Below are 22,375 nucleotides of genomic sequence, written 5' to 3'. Positions count from 1 at the left end.
GCAGTGCCTTCCCAGGGAATATGGCATCTTGGCTAACTGTGAATGAAGATGGACAGGGAACAAATGTGTAGCAGTGTGTTACAAAGCTCTCTGTCTCCTTCAGTGCTGAGCTGGTGGTATAAATACATTCAGCTCTTGCCTCAGGGCTGAGACTTGCACACTCCTTGTGCAGCCCCAGGAAGAGCTGGTTCCATGCTGGAGCTGGGACAGCTGTGAGCTCCTGGCTCTGGCATGGGAGCATGTGAGCTCCACTCTGCTTTGAGAGGCCAAACAGATGCTGGCCAGTCATGTCCTCTTCCAGAACAGCTGGCTGGGCCAGTTTTTGCAGCTGGCTGCTTCCATCACGTCTTGGTACTTCTGGGTCCCAGTTTTGTTTCCTCTAAGCCAGGTTTTCCTCCTTCATAGCTGGGGCAGGTCCGAGGCCTCCTGCTGGCAGGGAAGAAGAGGAAGAGGATGGCTCCCTTTTGGGGAGAAAGGAGATGCAGTTTGGGTGCTCTGGGCTGTGCTTTCCTGGGCACTGGAGATGAATTGCAGCTCCTCTAAACTGCTGTTCCAGGAGAAGAGCGTTAAAGAAATTGGCTCGCACATCTGGCTGAGCTGACCCAGGGTGAGTTTTGCTGAAGTGCTCCTGGAAGCAAGTCTGCAGAATAATGCTCCTGGGGCCTGGCTGGAGAATGGGGCTGGGCTACAAGCTGCAGAAGCACCAGAGTGCTGGGCTTGCTTTCCAAACCAGGAAACCTTATACTTGCACAAAGCCCTCTCCCGAATCCCATTCCCATGCTTTTAGCTCCTGGTTTGGTTGCAAGCAGCTTTGGGATTACTCATATCCTGTGGTGTCTCAGAGATTGGTAAACTCTTGGGTTCGAAGTGAAATGAATCCTCTCCTTTTCCTCTTCTGTCCTTTGTCCAGAGCTGTTTTAGTTTGCAGGAGCTGGTGCCCGGGAGCTGCGCACTGGGCATGCCTGGATGTGGCCAGTTTGGGGTGGATGGAAGCACGGATCTCCCACAGGGCTGGGGATGTGGAGCACTGCATTGTGCTTCCAGCTGCCTTTCCCCAGCAGGGCTGTAGGTGAGAGAGGTGACTGTGGACTCAGCAGGAGCCTGGGGCTGTGCAGCAGCTGAAGGCTTTGTGGTTGAGGCCGCATTCCCAAGCGATGTCGTTAGGCAAGGAGTCCATGGTTTTTGGATTGTTTCAAGATGTAGGCAGCCTGGCCTGGAGAGCAGGGCAGGAGATGTGCTGCCTGGTCTCCTCAGCTTGCACGGTTGCTCTGCAGCACCCAGGTGCTGTTGGGTGCTGGAGTGTGCCCAGGTGAGCCTGTAGAACTGAGGCATTAAAGCAGTGAGTTCTAGTCAGCACTTCTGGCTCTGGAGAATAGTCCCAAAGACATTCCCAGGGTGTGCTGAGTCTGCTGCCACATCACTGCATTAATGCTGTAGCAGCCTTCGAGGGGGTGGCTACCATAGGGCTGGGTGTCCCTTACCAGAGGTGTGGAGAGTTCTTTGCTTCCTGGCAATCCCATGGGATTGAAAACTTACTCTGCAGAGCTTCAGACAGCAGTGCCTGACTTCATAGACTTGCTCAGAAGTCTGTTCTGGATATGGCTTTGTTGATTTTATTTGTCACCCTGAAATGTGCTCAGGCTGGAGTCCAGCAATGGCTGAGTCCTGGGGACATCCCCAGACAAAAAAGTGAATTGAGATACACTTATTAGAAACTTGGTAATGCAGGTATATTAGTGTTACTGTTTTTCCTGGGAAGCTGCTATTTGCCTCCCTAAAAAAATTAAATTAGTTTTGAGTGGAGGGTACCAGTGCCTGAGGGATGCTGTGTTCCTGCACTCAGATCTTTGCCAGAAGGATGATCTCAGGGCTAGGATGAGATCTGGGCCTGCTCTTCTCTCCATCCTTATGCATCCTGCTAATCCACGTCCCTTCCCTGCAGATGATTTGTTTTGTGGTGTGTGGGAATGAAACCCCTAGGACCTGTAGGTACCAATTCAACCTCACTACACAATTCTTTATCTACTACCTATATCTTATCTCTATTACCTATTTCTTATCTCTATTATCTATATCTTTATCTATTACCTCAACAGGAGGGTTTTGCATTTCAATTGAGTATCCTTTGGGTAGCACACCACTGGGTGTTTTCAAGTGTGCTGCATTTCAAACATGTTTATCTAATCTGGCTGAAGCTTTCCTGAAAAGCTTTCTGTAGCCAGAGTTGAGACACTTTTAGTCCAGAAACATGTGTGAGGGTTTCTTTTTCTCCCAGCCAGGGGTGGCTTGTGTCACATGCCATGTGCAGAGGCCGGATGTTTGCCAGCACACACATTTGGGACTGCTCCATGCTGGCCTTGGCTTTGCAGGACCATGGCTGGCCCAGCTGTGCTGCTGGGGGAGAGCTCTGCACTGCCTCTGTCTTGCTAAGGCTGATGTGGCATTGCTGGATAGTTTTTGAGGTGACTCTCAATAAGGGAATCGTTTTGCTTTGTTCAGCAGCTCCCAGCAATGTGTCCCAGCCCAGATGAGCTCATGAAACCACAGCAGAAGCTGTTGGGAAGGTGTCCAGTGTGAGCTGGGGTTGCCTTTGCTCTCTCCTCTGGGGTAGCCTCCAGTGGCTGAGCCACACATGGCCATGGCTCTGCCACACAGGAGAGCTGGGAGGTCCTGCAGCTGCTGAGTGGAGCAAACAAAGTAATTTTCTTCTTTATTCAGCACCAGTGAAGATTGTTGGCTTTGTACAGGTTTTACCCAAACTCTGGTATAACGGCATCCCATGCAGCAGCCCTCTTCTTGGACAGCTTCCTTGAGCCTCTGCCGTAAAAGCCCAGGAGATGGAGGGGGGGGAAGCATGGACCCTGCTGACTGCAGCCTTTTCCTGGGCCAGGGTTGTGCAGCTGTTCCAGGGAGTTCCCATCTCTCAACACTGTGCCCTGGTGCTCTGGGTTGAAGTACTGTGAAAAGCTGTGTCCACCTCTGGACTTCTGATGTCTTCCATCCCAAAACTCAAATAGGATTCTTCTGGACCATGTCTAGCTGCTCCTGATCTTTCCTTGTAGCCCAAATGGGATAAATGTTGGGACAATGGTTTCCAGCATGTTTAGCCAGTTCACCAATGGCACCTTGGACGCTGTTGTCAAAACAAAACACAGGTTCATGGCTCTGCTGCACTTTTAACATTTATTTATCCCATTTTGCCTTGACACCTGTGCTCATGATGTGTTCATCACAGACATCTTGCTTGAGCTGATATGGCTGTGTCCATTTCCCCAGCATGGAAAACAACAACATGAAGAATTCCTCCTGTTTCACCAGGGATCTGGATCCCAGTGTTCCTGGCACCTGGTAAAATCCCTGCATCCCATGTGGGACTTGTGCCAAGCCACCATCATGTCCTGTGTCCACAGAGCCATGTCCTCCTCCCTGCACATGGGGCATGCTGGAGCAGCAGGATGCATGTGATGAGGCAGCTAAAGCTCTCAGGTGGTCAGTGCTGAGTGAAGTGCACTTGTGCTGTCAGTGATGGGCTGAAAGCAGCTCTGTTGCTTTTTGGTGTTACACTGGTAATGCCGATGATTTCATGCTAGAAGTGCACATGATTTAAAATATAACATCTTAAATATTATTGTATTTAAAATAGAACATTTTAATACCCTAATGGTCTGCACCTTCAGAGGGAAGTGTCTCATCACAAACTCCACCGCTGGCATGATCAGTGGGCTGACACTCCAAGAGCAGAACAAATCCATCTCCTGCATGAGCTTTGTGTACCCTGCCACTTGGCACATGCTTTGTACCTGCAGGTGTGGTTTGATGGAAATATGCCTGGTGTCCTGAGGCATGTCTGGGGGAAATAACAGACCTGGGTCCTGTAGGTTCAAACCTGAGTGGATTTGACTGCTCTGTTCCCCTTTCCTCCTGCTTGTTTGACCCAGCAGCCTGTTGTGGTGTGAGCCCAGCTCCTGATGTTCTGGAGCTTTTAGGCTGTGGAGCACATGGCTGTGTTTGAGTGAGGTTGTGTTTGAGTGGCTGCTGCCTTGCTGAGTGCTCTGGTTGGGACAGATCTGATGTGACACATGTTCCTGCACGCTGTATCACCTTGAGGCATGTGTTCATCTCCTGTTCGTGAGCCAGCTGTCACAGACTGGTGGATAGTTCCTACCTTTAGGGGAGGTGCATGGCAGCTGCCCATGGAGACTTCCCTGGATGTGCTGACCCTTGGAGCACAGCATGTTGATGGGACTTGGCTCGGTATGAGACCCAGGGAAACGGGACCATCAACAGGTTCCGGAGAAATGCATGGAGCTGGCTGTTCTGCTGCAGAAGTCAGGGCAGACAAATTCAGAGTTCACAGCTCTGGGATCAGAGGAAATTCAGTTGGGAATTCAGTGAAAGAAGGGTCACTGTAAAATCCAGCTCCTGCTCCTGGCGGATGTGTTTGGGACAGGTGTGAAGCCCTGTGTGAGTGCCTGTGTCAGTGCCTTGCTGCTGCTGTGAGTGGGGAGCACAGACCAGCCCTGCAGGAAATGTGTGCCTAACTCCGGAGTGCCCATGAGCAGCACTGCCTTAGCCCCTGCACTGTCTAGCAGGCTCCAAAGGCTTTCCAGCATGGGAGAAGGTCTTGTGGTTTCCTGGAATTTGATGGTCTTCCAAACATCTCTTTTGGAAAAGGATTCCTTATCCCTAGCTCTGTCTGACTGAAACATGTTGTCAAATTGTATTCCTTCACAGGCTTTTATACAAATGCCAGGTAGGAGGATGTGGCTGAGTGTCCAAAGAGGAGCTGCCTTTCAGCTGGACTTTGATACTGCTCATGGAACTTTTCCAGGCAACCACTGCAAGCTGTTTCTCTTGCAGTGCTGGGAGCACCCTGTTTTGACCACGCTCTTGTTCGTCTTCATTCTAAGAATCTCGAAATCTGCCTGGCTTGGCGCCTTTCCCTGCAGTGCATGGTGCTGCTAACAGAGTCCAAGAGCCATCCTCATGTGCTGAATTGCCTTTTGTTTGCTTCCCTTGCTTTTCCAGCTGGTAACCAGAGCAGAGCGCCTGCAGGGCTGGCTGGGGGCAGCCAGCAGCCGGATCTGGGAATGTGTGAGAGGTTCCATGCCAGGCACTGCCCAGGGAAGCACTCTGCTCCAGCTCCTGGATGGACATTAGTGTGTCAAGGAGGGCTCTGTGGGGTTTCCATCTCTTTAGAGAGATGCCTCCAGCCCCTCAGGCCACTGCCAGACCCCGAGGACAGCTATTGCAATTTGTTGTTTCCGCTTCTACTTGCGAGTGGGCTGAGTCACCAGCGCAAGTTTGTGGTGTCCCTGTTGCATCCTCCTGTGCTGTGTTCCAGCAGCTGCTGTGTTTATTCACATAGATAATCCTTGTTCCACACCAGTGTTTCTCTGGGTGATTGCACAGGCTGTGGAGGTGAGTCAGAGACATAGTCCTGAGGAAAGGGACTTTGAGGAAAACCTAGAAATAGTCTGTGCGTGTTTCTGATTGGGGACAATTGTGATGCAAGGCTGGAATTTAGAATGCATCCCAAAAAACAGGACAAGAAGCACTCAAAGAAACATTGCAAGTGGCCAGGAAGCTGCTTGCTCTCCAGGGCTTCTAACTCATACATTGCAAGACATCTTTCTGTTCAGGCTGGAGGTGTGACATTCAGTAGTGCCTCGTGGGAGCTCCCTCTCAATGCCCCTGTCCCCAGGGAGCAGAGGGCCGTCCTTGATTGTAGCAAGCTCAGGCAGCCCTGTTCCAGTGATTGCTGCAGACAGGCTTAAAGCAGCTGTGCTGGCCTCCAAGCACAGATCTGTTCAAACTCTGAATGAGTTTTGACAGATGTGCTTTGAGCTGTGTTTCTCCTAACGTGGCTCTGACTGTCTGGAGACCCTTGAGAGTGACACATCTGATCCACTCTTCTCCTTCCCTTGCTCTGAACATGCCCTCCCTTTTCTGCCTTGCAGCCGTGGGCACCCAGGCGAGCATTCTTTTCACCAAAGAGCCGTACTCGCAGGATGCCCTGCACGGCCGCAGCGCCATCCTCCGCTGCGAGGTGAAGGAGCCGGCAGACGTGGAGTTCCAGTGGCTGCAGGACGGCATTCCCGTCCAGGACACGGAGCAGCGCTTCAAGGAAGGCAGCAACCTCCAGTTTGCCGCCGTGGATCGGCACCGGGACGCCGGGCTTTTCCAGTGCCTGGCAAGGAACGTGCTCACCGGGGAGGAGGCGCGCACGGCCAATGCGTCCTTCAACATCAAGTGTGAGTGTGGGGCTGCAGCCCAGGGCTGCCCACAGTGCACGGGGAAATGCATTCTCCTGGGAGGGCCCAAGGCTGGTAATAGTTTTTCTAGGATGTCTGCTAGTGGCTGTTGTGGGTCAGACAGGGATCGGACAGCTTGGGCTGCTCAAGTAGGATTCCTCTCCAGCTGCTGTGTCCATCCTGCCCTGCAGTCCTCTTGTGTCTTCTGGTGTCCCTGAGGCTGTCAGAGATGCTTTCTCCTGCCACCTTTCCTGTTGCTGCAGTACTGTCCCAGTTTCATATGCACAAAGTTTGTCCTGGGCACTGCAGATCCTTTCAGAGCGCACTTTAACCCTCAAAGAACAGCTACATAGGGCAAAGTGGAATCTCTGCAGTGTGGGTGTCTCTTTACTCCACGCTGGCTTGAGGGTATATGTATCTCTAAGCATGCTTGTGCCCTTGCTGCCTCCTCTGGTTATCGGTGAGTCACCAATAACCACCACCTGGGCTCTGTAGGTTTGGAGAGCCAGCTGTGTTGGTATTCTTTGATCCCGCAGGGATTGAGACAGGCAGTGTGGTTCTGAAGCAGCCGGCCAGCGTAGCTGAGATCCAGCCCTCCTCCACAGTGGTGCTGCGGTGTCACATCGATGGCCACCCACGGTAAGGGTTGCCTCCTGAGGAGTGGACCCTGCCAGGGGCCCCTGCACCTTGGCTGTGTGGTCTCTCTCTCTCTCTCTCTCTCTCTCTATCCCCCTCCCTCTGCCCTGCCACCTTTTTCTTTCTGCTCCTCCCCCACCTCCCCTCCTCTCTCCCGCAAGAATTCAGTAGAGTCAGGGAAGGCCAAAGGCAGGATTGAGCCTGTGCTGAGCGCCGCGGGAGAAGGCAAACGGCTTCCCCAGAGCCGCCTAGCGAGGAGCACAGTAAGGATGGGCTGTCACAGTCCAGCTGCTGAGCTGCTTGGTGTGCTGCAGTCACTCACTCTCCGTCGCTTCCCAGTCGTGTCCTGTCCACTTTGGCTGCATGTCTCATGGCTTCGTGTCTGTGTCGGGGCCAGCAGCGGGCACGGAGAGCCAGGGCAATGGGCCATCTCTGGGCTGTGTCCTCTGCACACCCGCTCCCGGGGCAGCCCTGATGGCGCCGTGCCCCCGGTCACCCGCCCGCCCTTGTCTTGCAGCCCCACGTGGCAGTGGTTTCGGGACGGTGTCCCCCTCCCGGAGAGCCACAGCTCCTACTCTGTCAGCAACAAGGAGCGGACGCTGACCCTGCCGAGCGCCAGCCCCGATGACAACGGGCTCTACTACTGCTGCGCCCGCAGCGCCGTCGGCTTCGTCTGCAGCCACAACAACTTCACACTCAATGTCATCGGTGAGTTGTGTCCCAGCTGTCACACTGCCCTGCCCTCTGCTGCAGGGGAGCCTCAGGCTAGTGTGGCTTTCCTCTGTGCAAAACTTCTGGGCAGAGACAGACCTGACAAATCCTGGCCAGGCTGGAGCCCAGCCCTGTTTGTGTGTGTTAATTCGCCCCTGTGTCTTTCTGGAGCAGGTTTATGCTGTCTTCTTTTGTAATGGAGCACCCTGGAGGCCGTAGGTGCTTCTGCTTTTGCTGATGTCATTGCCATGTGGGTAAATGCTCTGTTGCCTTTGGAGGCAAGACTTAAGGAGGGCAGGAATTGTTGATGTTAGAGGAGTATTTGGAACTGGACAGGGGAATTTTGCTGTCCAGTGTCAGCTTTGATCTGTTCACTAGGAACCAGGGTGCTCAGGGCCTTGCTGGAACTAGAAGGGGTTTTCCCCTTCTGAGCAGCTCCCACATGCAGTCCTGGGCTCTGAATCCCTAACTCCAGCTGTGCTGGCACGTTTGCCTCCTTTGGGCTTGGAGGGCACACCCAGCTCTTTGAGCTTTTCCCAGAGCACTGGTGTGGGGATAGCACAGGCCCCTCTGTCCTTCTCACCCTCCTGTGGTCTCTGCCTTTGCAGACGAGAGCTTTCCTCAGGCAGTGATCGTCCCTCAGGACCTCATCGTGACCAAGAACGAAGAGGCCATGTTTGACTGCCAGTTTGCAGCTGTGCCCCCACCCACACAGGAATGGCTCTTTGAAGACAACCCTGTCACCAACAGATCCAAGTAACAGGGACCCCAGTGATGTGGGCAGGGCTGGGAGGAGAGGGGCGCTGTGTTCCAGAAGAGAGATGTCAAACCCTGCCTGTAACATCACAGTGGTTATGGGGATTGGTTTCTCAGCTTGACTGGCTTGGGCTTAGCAGGGACTTGGTCCTTGTGCATGGCATTTACCTGAACAGGACTCAGGGAGCAGTTTGTCCTCACAAATCTGTGGGGCTGTCAGTTCTAGATGCCCATGCGTCATGACCCCACAGTTAGAGATGTCTCTCAGCCCCAGATGTGGTGAGTCTATGGAGCCAGGGAAGCTCAAGCTCCAGATGCCCACTTGGGGCAATTCACAGTTAGGGATGTGTCCCAGTACTAGGTGCCGACACGTGGCGATCCCCAGGCTTGGGAACACCTCCCAGCCCCCAACATCTGCACAGCAATCACCGGGCCCATGGTTCTCCTGCACTTCCAATCCACGTGCATGGTGATCCCCAGAGCCAGGAGTGTTTCTAAGCCCCAGACAGCCTAAGCATGAGGCAGTCTGCAGAGCAGGGGCAGTGATCCCGGAGCTGGGATGTGTCTCTTCCAGACTCTGGAAAGCAAGCAGTGCCATCTGGGTGCTGGCTGCCCTCGGCCTGGCAGGCCCCGGGCGCCACCTTGTGTCCCCTGGCTCTGTGTGCTCCCAGAACTGCCTCATGCTGGCTGATGCAGTTCTTGGTGGGAGCCTTCTCTTCACCAAGAAAAAAACTTCTATGAGCTCATTTCCTCCATGAAGAATGTATCCCAACCATCTTGTTTACTTGTGGTGGGAAGCCTTGGCACGGCCCCTCTTGGTTTCACGGGCCCCTGCAGGACATCTCAGCTCTGTAGCTGTGGCCCATGTCCTGCAGAGATGCCCACTGAGCCCTTGCTCTCCCCACGTGCCCAGGACCACCGTGTTTGCCAACGGCTCCCTGCTGATCACCCAGGTGAGGGCTCGCAGCACCGGTGTCTACAAGTGTGTGGGCCACGGGCAGAGGGGGAAAACTCTTGTGCTGAAGGCAACTCTGCGGCTGGCAGGTGAGGTCCTGGGGCTAGTGACAGGGTGGGCAATGGGTCTCAGAGCTCCAGTGTCACCCTGGAGCTATGTGATAATATAGCAGCGGGTCAGTACTTGCAATGGTTCGTACTTGCTGTCTGGATGAGGGGAGCAAACAGTTTGTGTTCTCTCACTTTTAAATGGTGCCTCCCCTGTGAATGATGGTGTTGGTGGGTTGGCTACGTGTTCTTGCCCTCTTTGAGCCCTGTGGTCTCTTGTTCCTCTCAGAGATTGAAGACATGGCACCCTTCTCCCCAAAAGTGTTGACAGCAAACCAGGGGCACCGCGTGTCCTGCACTGCCCCACAGGGCATACCCACACCCCAGGTCTGGTGGGAGAGAAACCAGGAACGAGTTCCCACTGCTGGCAGGGTGTACCAAGAGGCAGAGCAGCTCATTTTCACCAGTATCACTGAGATGGATGCAGGGATCTACACGTGCCATGCTGCCAACAAGGCTGGAGAGAAGAAACAGGAGCTGAGCATCACTGTGGCTAGTAGGAAACTTTCTGGAAAGGGTGGGAGCAGAAGAGGGGCTGGGTAGGGGATTAGGGTGAGATGGGCAGCGTGGCTCATTGATAAAGAGAGGCACCTCTCATGGCTGAGCTGCGGGTTGCACACTGCCTGTGTGTTTGCACTGCTGCTGGCCAGAGGGGTAGTGAGTGGCTCTGTGTAACCCCTTGCCTTCCTGCCCAGCGGTACCCAAATGGGTGGAGATGCCCAAGGACAGCCAGCTGGAGGAGAGCAAGCCAGGATACCTGCACTGCCTCAGCAAGGCCTCCCTGAAACCCACTGTCACCTGGTACCGCAACGGCGTCTCCATTTCTGAGGTGAGGCCACAAGGCAAGCCCCTGCCCCTCGTGGGCACTCCTGCTGGGCACCTGCTCTTCTGCTGCTGTTTTTCACCTTGTTCCTAGTCCCAGCTTCCCTGTCACCCCCCCTTTGGCCATATTCCTGTCACTAGCTCCATCCTCCTGATGTGTGGGTGCACGGCTGGCTGTCTCTTGCCGCTTGGCTGGTGGTCAGCCCTGTGCTTTTGGGGCAGGGCTAAGAAAACGGTCCCCGCAGCTTGTCTCGGTTCTCCGCGCGGGTCTCAGCGGGGCTGTGTTTATCTGAGGCACGGTGTGGCACGTGGAGTGTCAGCAGTGCCACAAGCGAGGGCTGACCCTAGGGCTGGTGACAGCGTCACTTGTGCCCCGCTCCTTCCCCCGCTCTGGGCAGGACTCGCGGTTTGAGATCTCGGAGAACGGGACGCTGCGCATCAACAACGTGGAGGTGTACGACGGCACCATGTACAAGTGTGTCAGCAGCACCCCGGCAGGCAGCATCGAGGGATACGCGCGCGTGCACGTGCTGGGTACGCTGAGCCCCTCGTGTCCCTCCCTGGTGGCTGCAGGGGTGACACCTCCAGCTCCAGGGAGCCTCAACATCGCCTCCGCCTGTTGCAGAGAAGCTGAAGTTCACCCCGCCACCGCAGCCCCTGCAGTGCATGGAGTTTGATAAGGAGGTTACGGTGTCCTGCTCAGCCACGGGCCGGGAAAAACCCACCATCCAGTGGACTAAGACAGGTCAGGGGGATTTGGTTGTGGAATGCCTGCTTCTGACCTGAGGCTACGGGAGCTTCACCTTGTCCCACCTCCACCGTGGGTGAAGCAGCAGTGTGGCCCCGTGCGTGCTGCGTGACTGCTGCATCCATCCTCTCGTGTCCTGCAGATGGGAGCAGCCTGCCATCCCACGTCAGCCACAATGCTGGCATCCTGTCCTTCCACAAGGTGAGCAGGAGCGACTCAGGGAACTACACGTGCATCGCCTCCAACAGGCCGCAGGGCGAGATCCGTGCCACCGTGCAGCTCGTGGTAGCAGGTGAGGGCTCTGTGGCAGCCTGGGGCGTTTCCTGCTGGGCTGGCTCGGCCTGGGTGGCAGAGAAAGCAGTGTCTGGCCTGATCCCAAGCTGTGTCCCATGGCACTCGAGTGTCAGGGCTTTGCATGCAGCCTGGGAGGGCACGTGCCACTGTGCCACCATGCTGGCCGTGCTCCCTGGTGGGAGCTTAGCACCATTCCCAGGAGCTGACAGTGTTCGTGTCGGCCTCTCTGCCTTTAGTTTATGTCACCTTCAAGCTGGAGCCAGAGCCCGCAACGGTGTACCCGGGCCACACAGCCATGTTCCAGTGCCAGGCAGAGGGGGACCCCGTACCGCACATCCAGTGGAAAGGGAAGGACAAGATTTTGGATCCTGGCAAGCTCCTGCCCAGGTACACAGCCTCCATTCCAAACTGACACGTGGCGCAGCAGGACATTCCCAAGTATCCCTCATCCCTGCCCAGTATGAGGGTGCCAGTGGTGCAATCCTGGGTTTGTAGCTTGGTGAGCACATAATTGACTCCACGTGCCAGGGCTTGGACTCTTCTGGCCCCAGGGTTTCCCTTTCTGCCACAGCTGCCAAGCTGTGACTGAGCTGCAGTCATCTCTTCTTAAGTGTTGCACAGCCTGAGATGGAAGCTGATGGCACTGGGGACGTGGGGCTGAGGCATTCTGGGGAGCTAGGGCTGCAGGTGTCCCAGCCCTGCCTCTGCCCATTGGTGTTTCCAAAGAGTTCTCTGTGTGTGTGGTTGGCAGGATTCAGATCATGCCCAATGGCTCCTTGGTGATTTACGACGTCACCTCCGAGGACTCTGGAAAATACACTTGCATCGCTGGCAACAGCTGCAACATCAAGCACCGGGAAGCATTCCTCTATGTTGTAGGTAAGGAAAGTGCCCAGGGTTGGGACATGACCTCCTGGAATCCCTGGCAATTCTAGACCCTGCTTTGGGCTCTGGTTGTGCCTGCCAGGTAGTCCCAGCAGCATCCCCACTGGAATGCAGCAGAGTGTGTGTGGGATGTGTCCAGCGTGCTGTGGCTGGGTGAGGAGGTGGCCACAGCAGCGGGTGGGGGGCTGGGGGCTTTTCACATCCCTCCAGCACATTCCTCAGCAGGATTTGGGAAATCCCTCCACGCCCTCATGTGTTGGATGCTCTCTGCCCCACAGACAAGCCAGCAGCAGAAGAAGATGAGGGACCTGCCAGCCACACACCCTACAAGATGATCCAGACCATTGGGCTCTCAGTGGGGGCAGCTGTTGCCTACATTATTATCGTGCTGGGGCTGATGTTCTACTGTAAGAAGAGGAGAAAAGCCAAGAGGCTGAAGAAGCACCCAGAGGGCGAGGAGCCTGAAATGGAGTGTCTGAACGGTGAGGCCGGTACGCCTGAGGGTGAGGGCTTCACTACAGCCCCTGTCCCTGTGCTGGAGAGCCTGAGGGGCAGCAAGCTCCATGGGAATGGGATGACTCCTAACCCATGGTCTCCCACTCAGTGTTTTTTGGCTGGTGGCAGACCTGCTGCCAGGTGAGAAATGGGCAAGTCAGTGTGAAACGTGAATCCCAGCCTCACATTGTGCCATCTCTGCATGCTGAGTTATGTCTCACTCCTGCATCCCAGCACCTGCACGTGGGACCACATGTACCAGGGCAGGGAAGGATCCCTGTTGCAGTGTAATCAAATAGCAGTGTTCTGCTGGCCTCTTCAAATCAGAGTTCAGCAGCTCCTGGTGCTGAAGGGAAGATGTATCACTGAACTCCCTCTGTTATCTCCAGTGAGGACTTGTGAGTGGTGGGGTGCAGTTGAGCTTGCTGTCTCTAATTCCCTGCATCTCCTCATTCATATTCCCCATAAATGCAGATGTTCCTCCTCCCAGTTCTCCAGTACACAGCCACATCCTGATCACTTGCAATTTGCTGTGAGGGCCTGGAAAAACAACTGCTAGGTTTGCCTCCTGGTTTTCTCCTTGCAATGGCACTTTGAGCAGAGCCAAACCTCCAGAAGAGAAGTCTGGCTCTGGGGAACCTCCTAGGAGCAGGGATGCAGGAGCATCTCAGCAGCTTTGTGCTCTGCATCTGTCACCACTGTGAGATCTTTCAGTGGAAAAGTCACAGGCAGCTCACCTGTGCCAGCAGGCTGTGGCCAGCATCCTCCTCCTTGGAAAGAATTTCTTTCACTTGTTTCTGAGGCGGCCTCAGATTTTTATCTTGGCCTGACTTTATTATATTTCTTTTCTGCTAGAGTTTGCCTCTTCTTATTCCCATCATCTGGAGCCAGGTTAGCTGCCAGGTGCATCCTCATTCCTACAAGCAGACCCAGCTTCCCAGATGTCTACACTCTTTTCTAGTGCTTCCACTGCTTCTCTGGAGAAGTGGTTTGTGTTTGCTGTCAGCTCTAGTGGAGTTATTCCATTCCCCACAGTCATCAAAGATCTGGTTCTTTGCCTCTTTTTGATGTGTCCCTCATGAGCTGGGTGACCCAAAGTATTTCAGCACCTGCCTAAGTACCTACAGGTACTCCCTGGCTGAGCACCAGCTGATTTTTCCAGTGCCCTCAGGATCCAGGCAGATTTAAGTTTTCCATGGACTTGCAGTGGATCTTTGCTATGGATTTCCTGTGGATCAGTGCACTCCTAACCATCCAGTTACTTTCCAAGGTCATGTCCTTGGTGTGCCACATCCTCTGTAAGGAGAGCTTGCTCTCAGTGTCCATGGCTGACTGTGCTGCCTTTTATTTGTTGTTGTTGATACAGATGTAGCATCTGGGGAGGCTCATGGCTGTGGGAACTGATTTCTGTGCTAGTGTCTCCAGGGCAGCATGGCTGTGTCTGTTTCTCCAGGAGATGCTCCTGTATCTGTTGCAGGCAGGTGGGCAAAGCAGGCAGCTTCCTGACACTTGGTTCCTCTCTGGACTGCTGGATACATAAATGAAGCCTCCTTCACTTTGTTACCAAGTGCCTTGTCCAGGCTCTGTGGAACATGGGAATGTGTGTTTTCAAAAGTGGCTCTTGTTGCTGCCTGCTGGTGCTGTCTCTCAGTGGCAGCACACTCACTCCGCAGCCTTCTGGATTTTTTTGGCACAGTTGCAGTGGTCGTCTTGTGTTATCCTCTTGGCTTCAAGCTTGTGGTCTTGAGACACGATTAGTCATGTGTGCAGACAGCAGAGGGTCAGACAGTCCTGATAATGAGTGTAAAAACAGGGAGAGTGTGAGGAGCATCCAGCTTTGATTTATAGGGTAAGTGGTTGGTTTTTGCTTTTATCTTTGCAAATCTTACTCCACCATGTGAGAGCAGACAGATGTCAGTAGCCATGGCTCTTAAGTCAGCACATCCCAGTGTTCACAGCTCCAGCCCTACCTGTGACAAAGCCACGGTCCCCGTCACAGTGGCCAGGCCTGCTCAGCATGTGCTGGTACCTGTCTTGCACACGTGCATTGTAAGCAGGCATGCACACACAGTGTGTGATGCAACAGCCTGTGATGGAAACTACAGGCAGTGGGACCCTGTTGGATTTGCCTCGTGCTGGGTTGTCTTAATTTTGTTTAAAAATTCCTATTGCATGGCTGTTTGCCTAGTGCTTATTCCAGGAGCAGCTGAAATGGAGTAGTACAGAGTGATGCTGGAGGTGTGTGAGTGACCCTAGCTCAGGGTTGTTCCCTGCTTTAAATTTCACCTCCTGCCTTCATCTTATGGAAAGTACCACTTCTAGTAACCAGGTCTGATCCAAGCAGTAAATACATTCAAAATCAAGGTTTGCCATCTATGCAGTCATTTCTCTACAAGCTGCTTGTAAAATGCAGGGTTTTCTGTTTTCTCAAGGCAGTCATGCTTTGTCCTGTTCTCTGGCTTGCCTTTGTGCTAGGGAAATTTCTGGTGAAGTTCCTGTGCAGAAAGCTTGCTGGGGCTCATTGCAAGGGCAGTGCTTCCTAGTGCTGCTTTAACCCAGCCAGTAAAAATCCAGGCTGGGCTGGTCTTACAGGTTCAGCACTTCCAAGGACATTCCCAAGGCTTTCTGGGAAGTGAGTAAGGAGCAGGGACACCAGGCTGCAGCAGCTGGTGTCAGATAGACTTGAGAGTCTTTTGGGTATCAAGAGACTGTGGTTGTAGTGAGCAGTGTCCATCTGCTCTACCTCTGCCTCGCCCATCCCATCTCCTGCAGGCTTTTGTCAATGGTAGCTTGGATGTAGCCACTGCTTGGGGATGACTGAGTGGGATGGACAAGGTCAGATGGGGCTGTCTGGCTCTGGGACCAAAGCCATTGCTCAGCATCTGATTTCAAGGGTGGCTGCTGGGCTGCCAGAGATGGGGCAAGAACTGAGGCCTGGCCTCTCTCCTGTCTGGGGCTGGAGTGCTTGGAGTGTCGGAACCCCAGGAGGGGCTGAGCCCCAGGATGGCTTTCACTGTGTGGCCTGGCAGGATGCTGAAGCTGTTTGTGCTTCCCTGGCAGGCGGTGCTTTGCTGCAGAACGGGCAGATGACAGCAGAGATTCAGGAAGAAGTGGCCTTGACCAGCCTGGGCAGCAGCTCAGGGGCCAGCAAGCGCCACAGCGCTACCGACAAGATGCACTTCCCACGTTCCAACCTGCAGACAATCACAACCCTGGGTATGCTGGGCCACCCTGGCCTTGTCCCCACTCCGGCAGGAAACCTGTGACTGAAACCCCAGCGTGTCCCAGCCAGAAAACAGGATGTGCTGGGTACAGAGGGCCCTGCAGCCCCTGGAGTGTCAGGCACACCTGCTGTCCTAATGCACGCCGCCTTCCCCTGTGCTTCTCCACACTTGCAGGCAGGGGGGAGTTTGGTGAAGTGTTCCTGGCCAAGGCCAAAGGTGCAGAAGATGGTGAGGGTGAGGCGCTGGTGCTGGTGAAGAGCCTGCAGACGAGGGATGAGCAGCTGCAGCTGGATTTCCGGCGGGAGGCAGAGATGTTTGGGAAGCTGAACCACGCCAACGTGGTGCGGCTGCTGGGGCTGTGCCGCGAGGCAGAGCCACACTACATGGTCCTGGAGTACGTGGACCTGGTAAGTGCCCTGCCAGCAGGGAAGCAGGGATGTGACGGCAGTGGGAGTGGGGCCTGCAAGCGTGGCAGCGGGCTGGCAGCACAGGGCAGCCGAGGTGTAAGGAGACCGGGCTGAGCTTACTGCTATTCCCAGCCTCTGGAGGAGTCTCAAGGGGAATGGGAGTCTCCTGCAAGACCTGGAAGTGACTTTGTCCTCTACAATCTCCTGATTTATAGTTTATGACTTGGGCTCAGCTATACAAGCTAAGTTGTGGGACTCCATGCTGCAGAATGGCTGTAAATGCTAAGGGCTGTGAGGAGTCTGGAGTTTGTAGGAGAGAAATAAATTTGGGGCATAAAAAACCTGGAGATTTCAGGCCTGCTTGCCCTAATCTTTGCCAGTTGAGGCCCAGAAACAAGATACTGGCTTGCCCTACAAGGCAGGGACCAGGAAGACAGGCAGGAACCATGGAGCAGGAGATAAGGATCTGTGGGCCTGCAACATCCAGGCACTGCAGGGACCAGTGAGCCTTGTCAGTATGTGGAGGTGCTGACTCTGAATTGCTGTCTGTCTCCCAGGGGGACCTGAAGCAGTTTCTGAGAATCTCCAAGAGCAAAGATGAGTCTCTGAAGCCACAGCCACTCACTACCAAACACAAGGTGACCGTGCAGCTTTGGAAGTGCTCTGGGGTGGGGACCCTAAGGAGGGCAGGCAGTGCTGACAGCTCTCTGGGGTCAGGTGTCTCTCTGCACACAGGTGGCCCTGGGCATGGAGCACCTCTCCAACGGCAGGTTCGTGCACCGGGATTTGGCAGCCAGGAATTGCCTGGTCAGCGCCCAGCGCCAGGTCAAGGTCTCATCCCTGAGCCTCAGCAAGGATGTGTACAACAGGTCAGGGAGCCTGACATGGGAAGGGGAGGGGATGAAATGGCACCAGTCTCACTGCCTGCCTGTCCTGCCCGCAGCGAGTACTACCACTTCCGCCAGGCCTGGATCCCACTGCGCTGGATGCCACCTGAGGCTGTGCTGGAAGATGAGTTCTCCACTAAGTCAGATGTGTGGTCCTTTGGGGTGCTCATGTGGGAGGTCTTCACGCATGGGGAGATGCCCTACACTCCACTGGCAGATGATGAGGTGCTAGCAGGTACGTGGAGCACCTTGTGCTGTCCCTGGAATTGCAGCCTACTTGCTTTATTTGTGGTAAAGGGGGCCAGATGGGCTGTATGACAGTGCTGGTCTGGCTGGGAGAACTGCTGCTCTCCTTGCATCCCCCAGAGAGGATCACACCCCTTGCCAATGGCCCTTTGGACTTTTCTTTTGTGACAGGTCTCCAGTCAGGAAAGACTAAGCTCCCGCACCCCGAGGGCTGCCCGTCCCGCCTGGCCAAGCTGATGCAGCGCTGCTGGGCCCCCAGCCCCAAGGACCGGCCCTCCTTCAGCGAGCTTGCCACCACCCTTGGGGACAGCCCAGCTGACAGCAAAGCCTGAGCACCCCAGCCCTTGCTGGTGAAGGATGTGGTGGGGTGGACAGGGGTCTGTACGTGCCTGGGGAGCCCCTGGCACTCCCACAGCCCCTTGCTGAGCCCGACCTCGATGCGCCAGCGTGCAGCTCAGCATCAGCAGCTGCTGGACTCAAAGCACAAGCCAGTGTACCCCAGCCCCACCCCCCTCCCCAGTGGGTCCTAAAAGACAGCCCTTGCTGCCTCCTGCCCCCTGCCTGCTCAGCCCGGTGCCCTCAGGCTGCTGGTGTGGATGGAGCAGCTGCCCCTCCCACAGCGAGAGCTCGGGTGTCCCTGCTCACCACATCCACCTCTGCCGGCCTGGCCCGGCCCTCTGTCCGTCCGTCTGTGCTAGGCATGCCTGCCTTCCCCTTCCCCTTGGGGACAGGCCAGCCAACAGGAGCACAAAGTGCCTGGCATATGAAGGAGCTCACTACCTTTCCCAGTTACCCTGTGCCTTTTTTTGTACTTATGACTCTGGGCAGAGCCCCCTGTCTCCCTCTTCCAGAGCGCTGACTCCTCCCTACCATAGTATTTCTGTTACTGGAATGCAGCCTAGAGTTGGGTTAGTTTGTTTGCTTGAGTGGAGGGTACTGCAGCCAAGAAGGGTTGGGTTTTGTTGGGTTTTTATGTGCTGCTCTCAATAAAGAAGGCGCTTTTTTTTTTTTTTGGGTTTTTTTTGTCTTTGTAAAATACTGCTGTCAGATAGCGGTTTTCCTCCACATGGCTCCTTCCTCAGGCATCTGTCTGCTGTGTTTAATCCCTTTGCCCCCTTCTCAGGTGAATCTGAGATGCTGCTCCCAGCCCTGTGGGCCATGAAGGGAACACTTTGCCTCAGCACTTACTGTCTCTCTGGGCAGTCATGAGTTGCTCTCCAAGAGGGACTTGTCTCAAGAGAAAATGTCCCTCTTGAGACTCCAAGCAAACAACCACTCCTGGGCATGTTGGTTGGCTGCCCCCACTTCAGGTATTGATTGGGTTTGTGCACCACCTCTCGGGCCTGGGGCAGCTTCACAGCCCACACTGGGTTGTGGGTTTGTACAGGAGATTTCAGCTGCTGCTTCTTGCAGGATGCTAGCAGGGCCAGGCCTGGGTGGGGACCCTGGGGGATATCCTGCTGTCACATGTGGTCTGCAGCCTCTCCTCTGTGCTCATGGTCCAGAACAATGGCAGTCCTGGCACTCTCTTCCTGGGAGAGGAAAGGTGTGCCCGTGGTGTGCAAGAAGCCCCAGTCCCCACAGCATGAACATGAGCCAGGCCAGCATGGCCAGGCCTCAGAGTGAGGCACTGGGACCAGCAGTTTCACTTGGCTGCACAGCCCTGGCTTGGGGGTTATACAGACAGATCTGAGCTTTGGGCAGGAGGCCAGGTGGGGCTGAACTGGAGGCAGTGTGCACAAGCTGCACATGGGACATTTATTCTGGTATTAGGAGAAATGCTTCCCCTCAAGGGTAATAAAGGTCTCAGTCCTAGAGATGTTGTGGCATCTCCGTCACCACCATCATCATCATCATCAGAGATACCCAATCCTGGACCAGGGAAGTCCTGAACTACCCATAGTTGGCTCTGCTTTAATCAGGGATGGACCAGGTATGTCCAGGATCCTCTTGCCATCTCTGCTATCTGAAGAGGTTATGGAGGGGCTGGAGGGGGGGAAAGTGCTCATTTCTTGGAATGTGCTAGCTGGCCCTGAGCTCAGATTCGGTCCAGGCTTGGAAACTGGGTGCAAGCAAGTTTGCTGGCAGTTGCTCTGCCAGTTATCAAAGGTGTTTGTCCCTTTTCCAACACTTGCAGGTGGGAGATAAGGACTCTCCCCAAGCCAAGGTCTCTTGGAAAGCTGAGCTGTGGCAGTGGCTGGGTGTTGGGCTCCTCTCTAGAGGAGGATAACAGGTCTGGTTTGCTGGACCTGGTGCTCCCTGGTGTAGTTGGCTTGTCAGCAGTTGACTGCCACCCTGACCTCTGGCTGCCTCCATGACCAGAGGGCCTGGCCACAGTGTGGGACTGGTGGCAGTGTGCCTGCTGGGCAGACCTGTTGGGGACAGAGGGATCAGGATGTGCCTTTCCTTCTACCCCTTGCAGCCTCGTGTCCCCCCCAGTGTGTGTGCAACCCTTCTGAAGTGTGTGAGTGTTGTGGCACTGCTGCTTATGTGCTCTCCAGCTTGCCGGTGACCTGTCTCATGCATTTGCTGTTTGATGTCCTTTTGTTTCACCTCTCACATCCATTCCATTCCATTCCTGTGGACTTTGCTGTCCTTCCTTCCAGGTAGGAACACTGCACTCTGTGGGCTGATTCCTTGCAGCCAAGCCACTTGTGGTGGCCTAGCCAAGCAGAATCTCAGCCTTGCTGTGGCTAGAGACCAGAGATGCCAAGGATTTTGGGGGTACCACCCATGTTCTGCCAGCTCTGTGCACGCAAACATCTCATGTGGTGGGAAGGTATAACATGGCTGCAGTAAGCTGGTTCTGGGAGCAGCATCAGAACTGGGGGCTCTGCTTTGTCCCAACACATCCTGTTTGTCCCACAAACAGGCTCCACGGCCTGTTTGCCATGCGGTCAAGACTTGGTGACTATAGCGAAGCACCCAAATGGAAAGTCACCAAAGCTAGGACAAGCTCCAGACCCAAAGAGTGCAGAATGATGGGGGTTGGGATTGTGTATTTTTGGGAGTGATGTCATGAAAAAAATTCTGTATCGCTGGGGAGGGGAGAGATGTTGGCCAAAGTAATTGGAAACAGCAAGCTGAGCAAATGCAGTCCCAGCTAAAGGTGATGGAGCAGGGCAGGAAATCAGAGTCCCTGCAGGAGAACGAGAGCACTTGGCAGTTGACAAGAGGTGGGATCCAGTTGTCTCAGCCCAAACTGGAGGAACACCTTACAGAAGACTGTGTGCAGGATCCAGGGCCAGAAGGAACCACTTGGCTCCATCAGAGCCCAGGTCCACCCAGAGAGCCACCACCTGAGACCAAAATGGAACATTTGCTGAAGGGTGTAAGAGAACAGCAAGCAGATATTAGTCCCTAAAGCATAAAGACATCCAAATCAGGCAGTTCCATCAGGAAGTCCCTAATGTTTCCTCTTGCCCTGAAGTTACCCAAATTCTCCCTGCATCCTTTGAACAGCCCTAGTACATGAGTGCTGTGGAGGTTGAGGAAAGGCTTCTTGGTTTGCTCTGATTTGCTCTGATTTCCTCTGCTGCCCTGTGGCTCTTCTGCATCTGGGTCAAGCATTTGTGTGGAAACTAATGGGCCTTAATTGTCCTAAGCAGCCTCACCTGGGACTTCCCCACTTGGCCTTGCCTCTAGCCCTGTCTTCTAGGCATGTGTGGTAGCCTTATTATCCAGTCAGGATTGTGGCTCTATCTCACTACCAAGTGGATGCTGGATTTAGTCCATGGCTTGTTCTGTGGATGCCCCTGATGCCAACAGCTCTTGCTGCTCTGCTCAGGTACTGTGGGTTTATACCTGTTCATGAGGACATGGGGTCACCCCTCAGGGAGCAGCCCCATTCCTGCACCTGTCTGTTGACCAAAAAAAAAAGCACATTAGGAAAGGCCACAACCTAGTTTTGCATGTGCAACAGTACCTCTGTTCTAGTTGTTACTGCTCATAGAAGAGATCTGGCTGCTAAAAAAAGAACAGCTAACTGTATTCAGCAGCAGTCAGAAAAAGCAGCTGGAGTACCAATAGTAGGGAGATAGGAACAGGATGAAAACCATCACATCCCCAGCACCCAGCTGGAGTATGGATGAAGAGCTGGAAAAGGGTGAAGAAGCACTTGTTGCAATGGCCTAGAGGAGGATTGAAAAGGGTACGTAAAGGGCTGGGGTCATGCTGGCAGCAGGGTCTGTGCTCCTCTGGAGCTGTCAGGCAGCTTGTCTGGAGGGAATTTTAAGACACTTTTAAGGCATACTGTCAAGTGCTGTGCCCTAAAGCTGTGTAAGTACAGGGCTAGAAATGGGAAATTTATGATGTGGGGATTGTAAATAAGAAAATCCCTGAAGGCTGGAAACTTGCTTTAAGCTGCTTCCAGTTGTCAGTGGCTGCTGTTTTGGTCAAGGGAAGACCTGCTGGTGACTTGTGTCCTGTGGGTGATGGTGCCTTGGGGACAGGGCTTGGCTCTCCAATGTGGGTCTGGCTGCCTTGGTGAGAGATTGGCATCCCAGGAAGCCAGGGCAGGCTGAAGCTCTGGGCCTGTTCAGAGCACAAGGACAGGCATCTTGGAAAGCAACCACAGGATGAGGCTTGGGAAGGAAAGGACTGGAGCAGAAGGGATGAGCCAGCCCAGAAGGAGCCAGGTCTCACCTTTTGCCTGTGTAGACCCTCTGCAGCTTGGGGAGCAAAAGGACTTGAAATTGTAGGGCCCAGGGAAGAGAAGGAGGAAAGGAGAGTGTAGCTGTCCCATGAGCAAGATGAAACCAAATCCTGCTACCTGCAGTGCCTGCACACTCGTGCTAAGCAGGCAGACCGCCCTGGCTGAGGCTATCAGATCCACGTGTTCATTGTTCCCAGCCAAACTGGAGACCCTAGCCAGGCTGAGGGTCCTGCTGACCCTTCCTCAGCCTGGCAGGACACGGTGAGGCCTCGGTCTCACCTGTGCCAGGTGTAG

General features: G+C 54.4%; 1 protein-coding gene across 2 annotated transcripts in view; it reads left to right on the top strand.

Annotated features, from left to right (window-relative positions):
- The window catches only part of PTK7 (protein tyrosine kinase 7 (inactive)), a 34,563-nt gene extending 16,128 nt beyond the window's left edge, over window positions 1–18,435 (top strand). Inside the window, exons 2-20 of one of the 2 annotated variants that reach the window (XM_030235708.2) lie at window positions 5,961–6,254; window positions 6,791–6,893; window positions 7,408–7,598; window positions 8,210–8,357; window positions 9,271–9,401; window positions 9,649–9,915; window positions 10,115–10,248; window positions 10,640–10,775; window positions 10,867–10,986; window positions 11,132–11,281; window positions 11,520–11,670; window positions 12,035–12,162; window positions 12,447–12,650; window positions 15,724–15,879; window positions 16,062–16,294; window positions 16,852–16,932; window positions 17,012–17,163; window positions 17,238–17,416; window positions 17,599–18,435. In XM_030235708.2, the coding sequence (XP_030091568.2) occupies window positions 5,961–6,254; window positions 6,791–6,893; window positions 7,408–7,598; window positions 8,210–8,357; window positions 9,271–9,401; window positions 9,649–9,915; window positions 10,115–10,248; window positions 10,640–10,775; window positions 10,867–10,986; window positions 11,132–11,281; window positions 11,520–11,670; window positions 12,035–12,162; window positions 12,447–12,650; window positions 15,724–15,879; window positions 16,062–16,294; window positions 16,852–16,932; window positions 17,012–17,163; window positions 17,238–17,416; window positions 17,599–17,759 (3,119 nt within the window). In that variant the 3' untranslated portion in view covers window positions 17,760–18,435. Of the gene's footprint in view, window positions 1–5,960; window positions 6,255–6,790; window positions 6,894–7,407; window positions 7,599–8,209; window positions 8,358–9,270; window positions 9,402–9,648; window positions 9,916–10,114; window positions 10,249–10,639; window positions 10,776–10,866; window positions 10,987–11,131; window positions 11,282–11,519; window positions 11,671–12,034; window positions 12,163–12,446; window positions 12,660–15,723; window positions 15,880–16,061; window positions 16,295–16,851; window positions 16,933–17,011; window positions 17,164–17,237; window positions 17,417–17,598 lie in introns of both variants that reach the window. The other variant, XM_030235707.2, reaches the window with a different exon arrangement.
- The last annotated feature ends 3,940 nt before the right edge of the window (window positions 18,436–22,375 follow it).

The sequence above is a fragment of the Serinus canaria genome, chromosome 3 (genome assembly GCF_022539315.1).
Source record: "Serinus canaria isolate serCan28SL12 chromosome 3, serCan2020, whole genome shotgun sequence".
Lineage (NCBI taxonomy): Eukaryota > Metazoa > Chordata > Aves > Passeriformes > Fringillidae > Serinus > Serinus canaria.
Note: the sequence above shows the minus strand (reverse complement) of the source record. Positions and strands in the feature narration are given on the sequence as shown.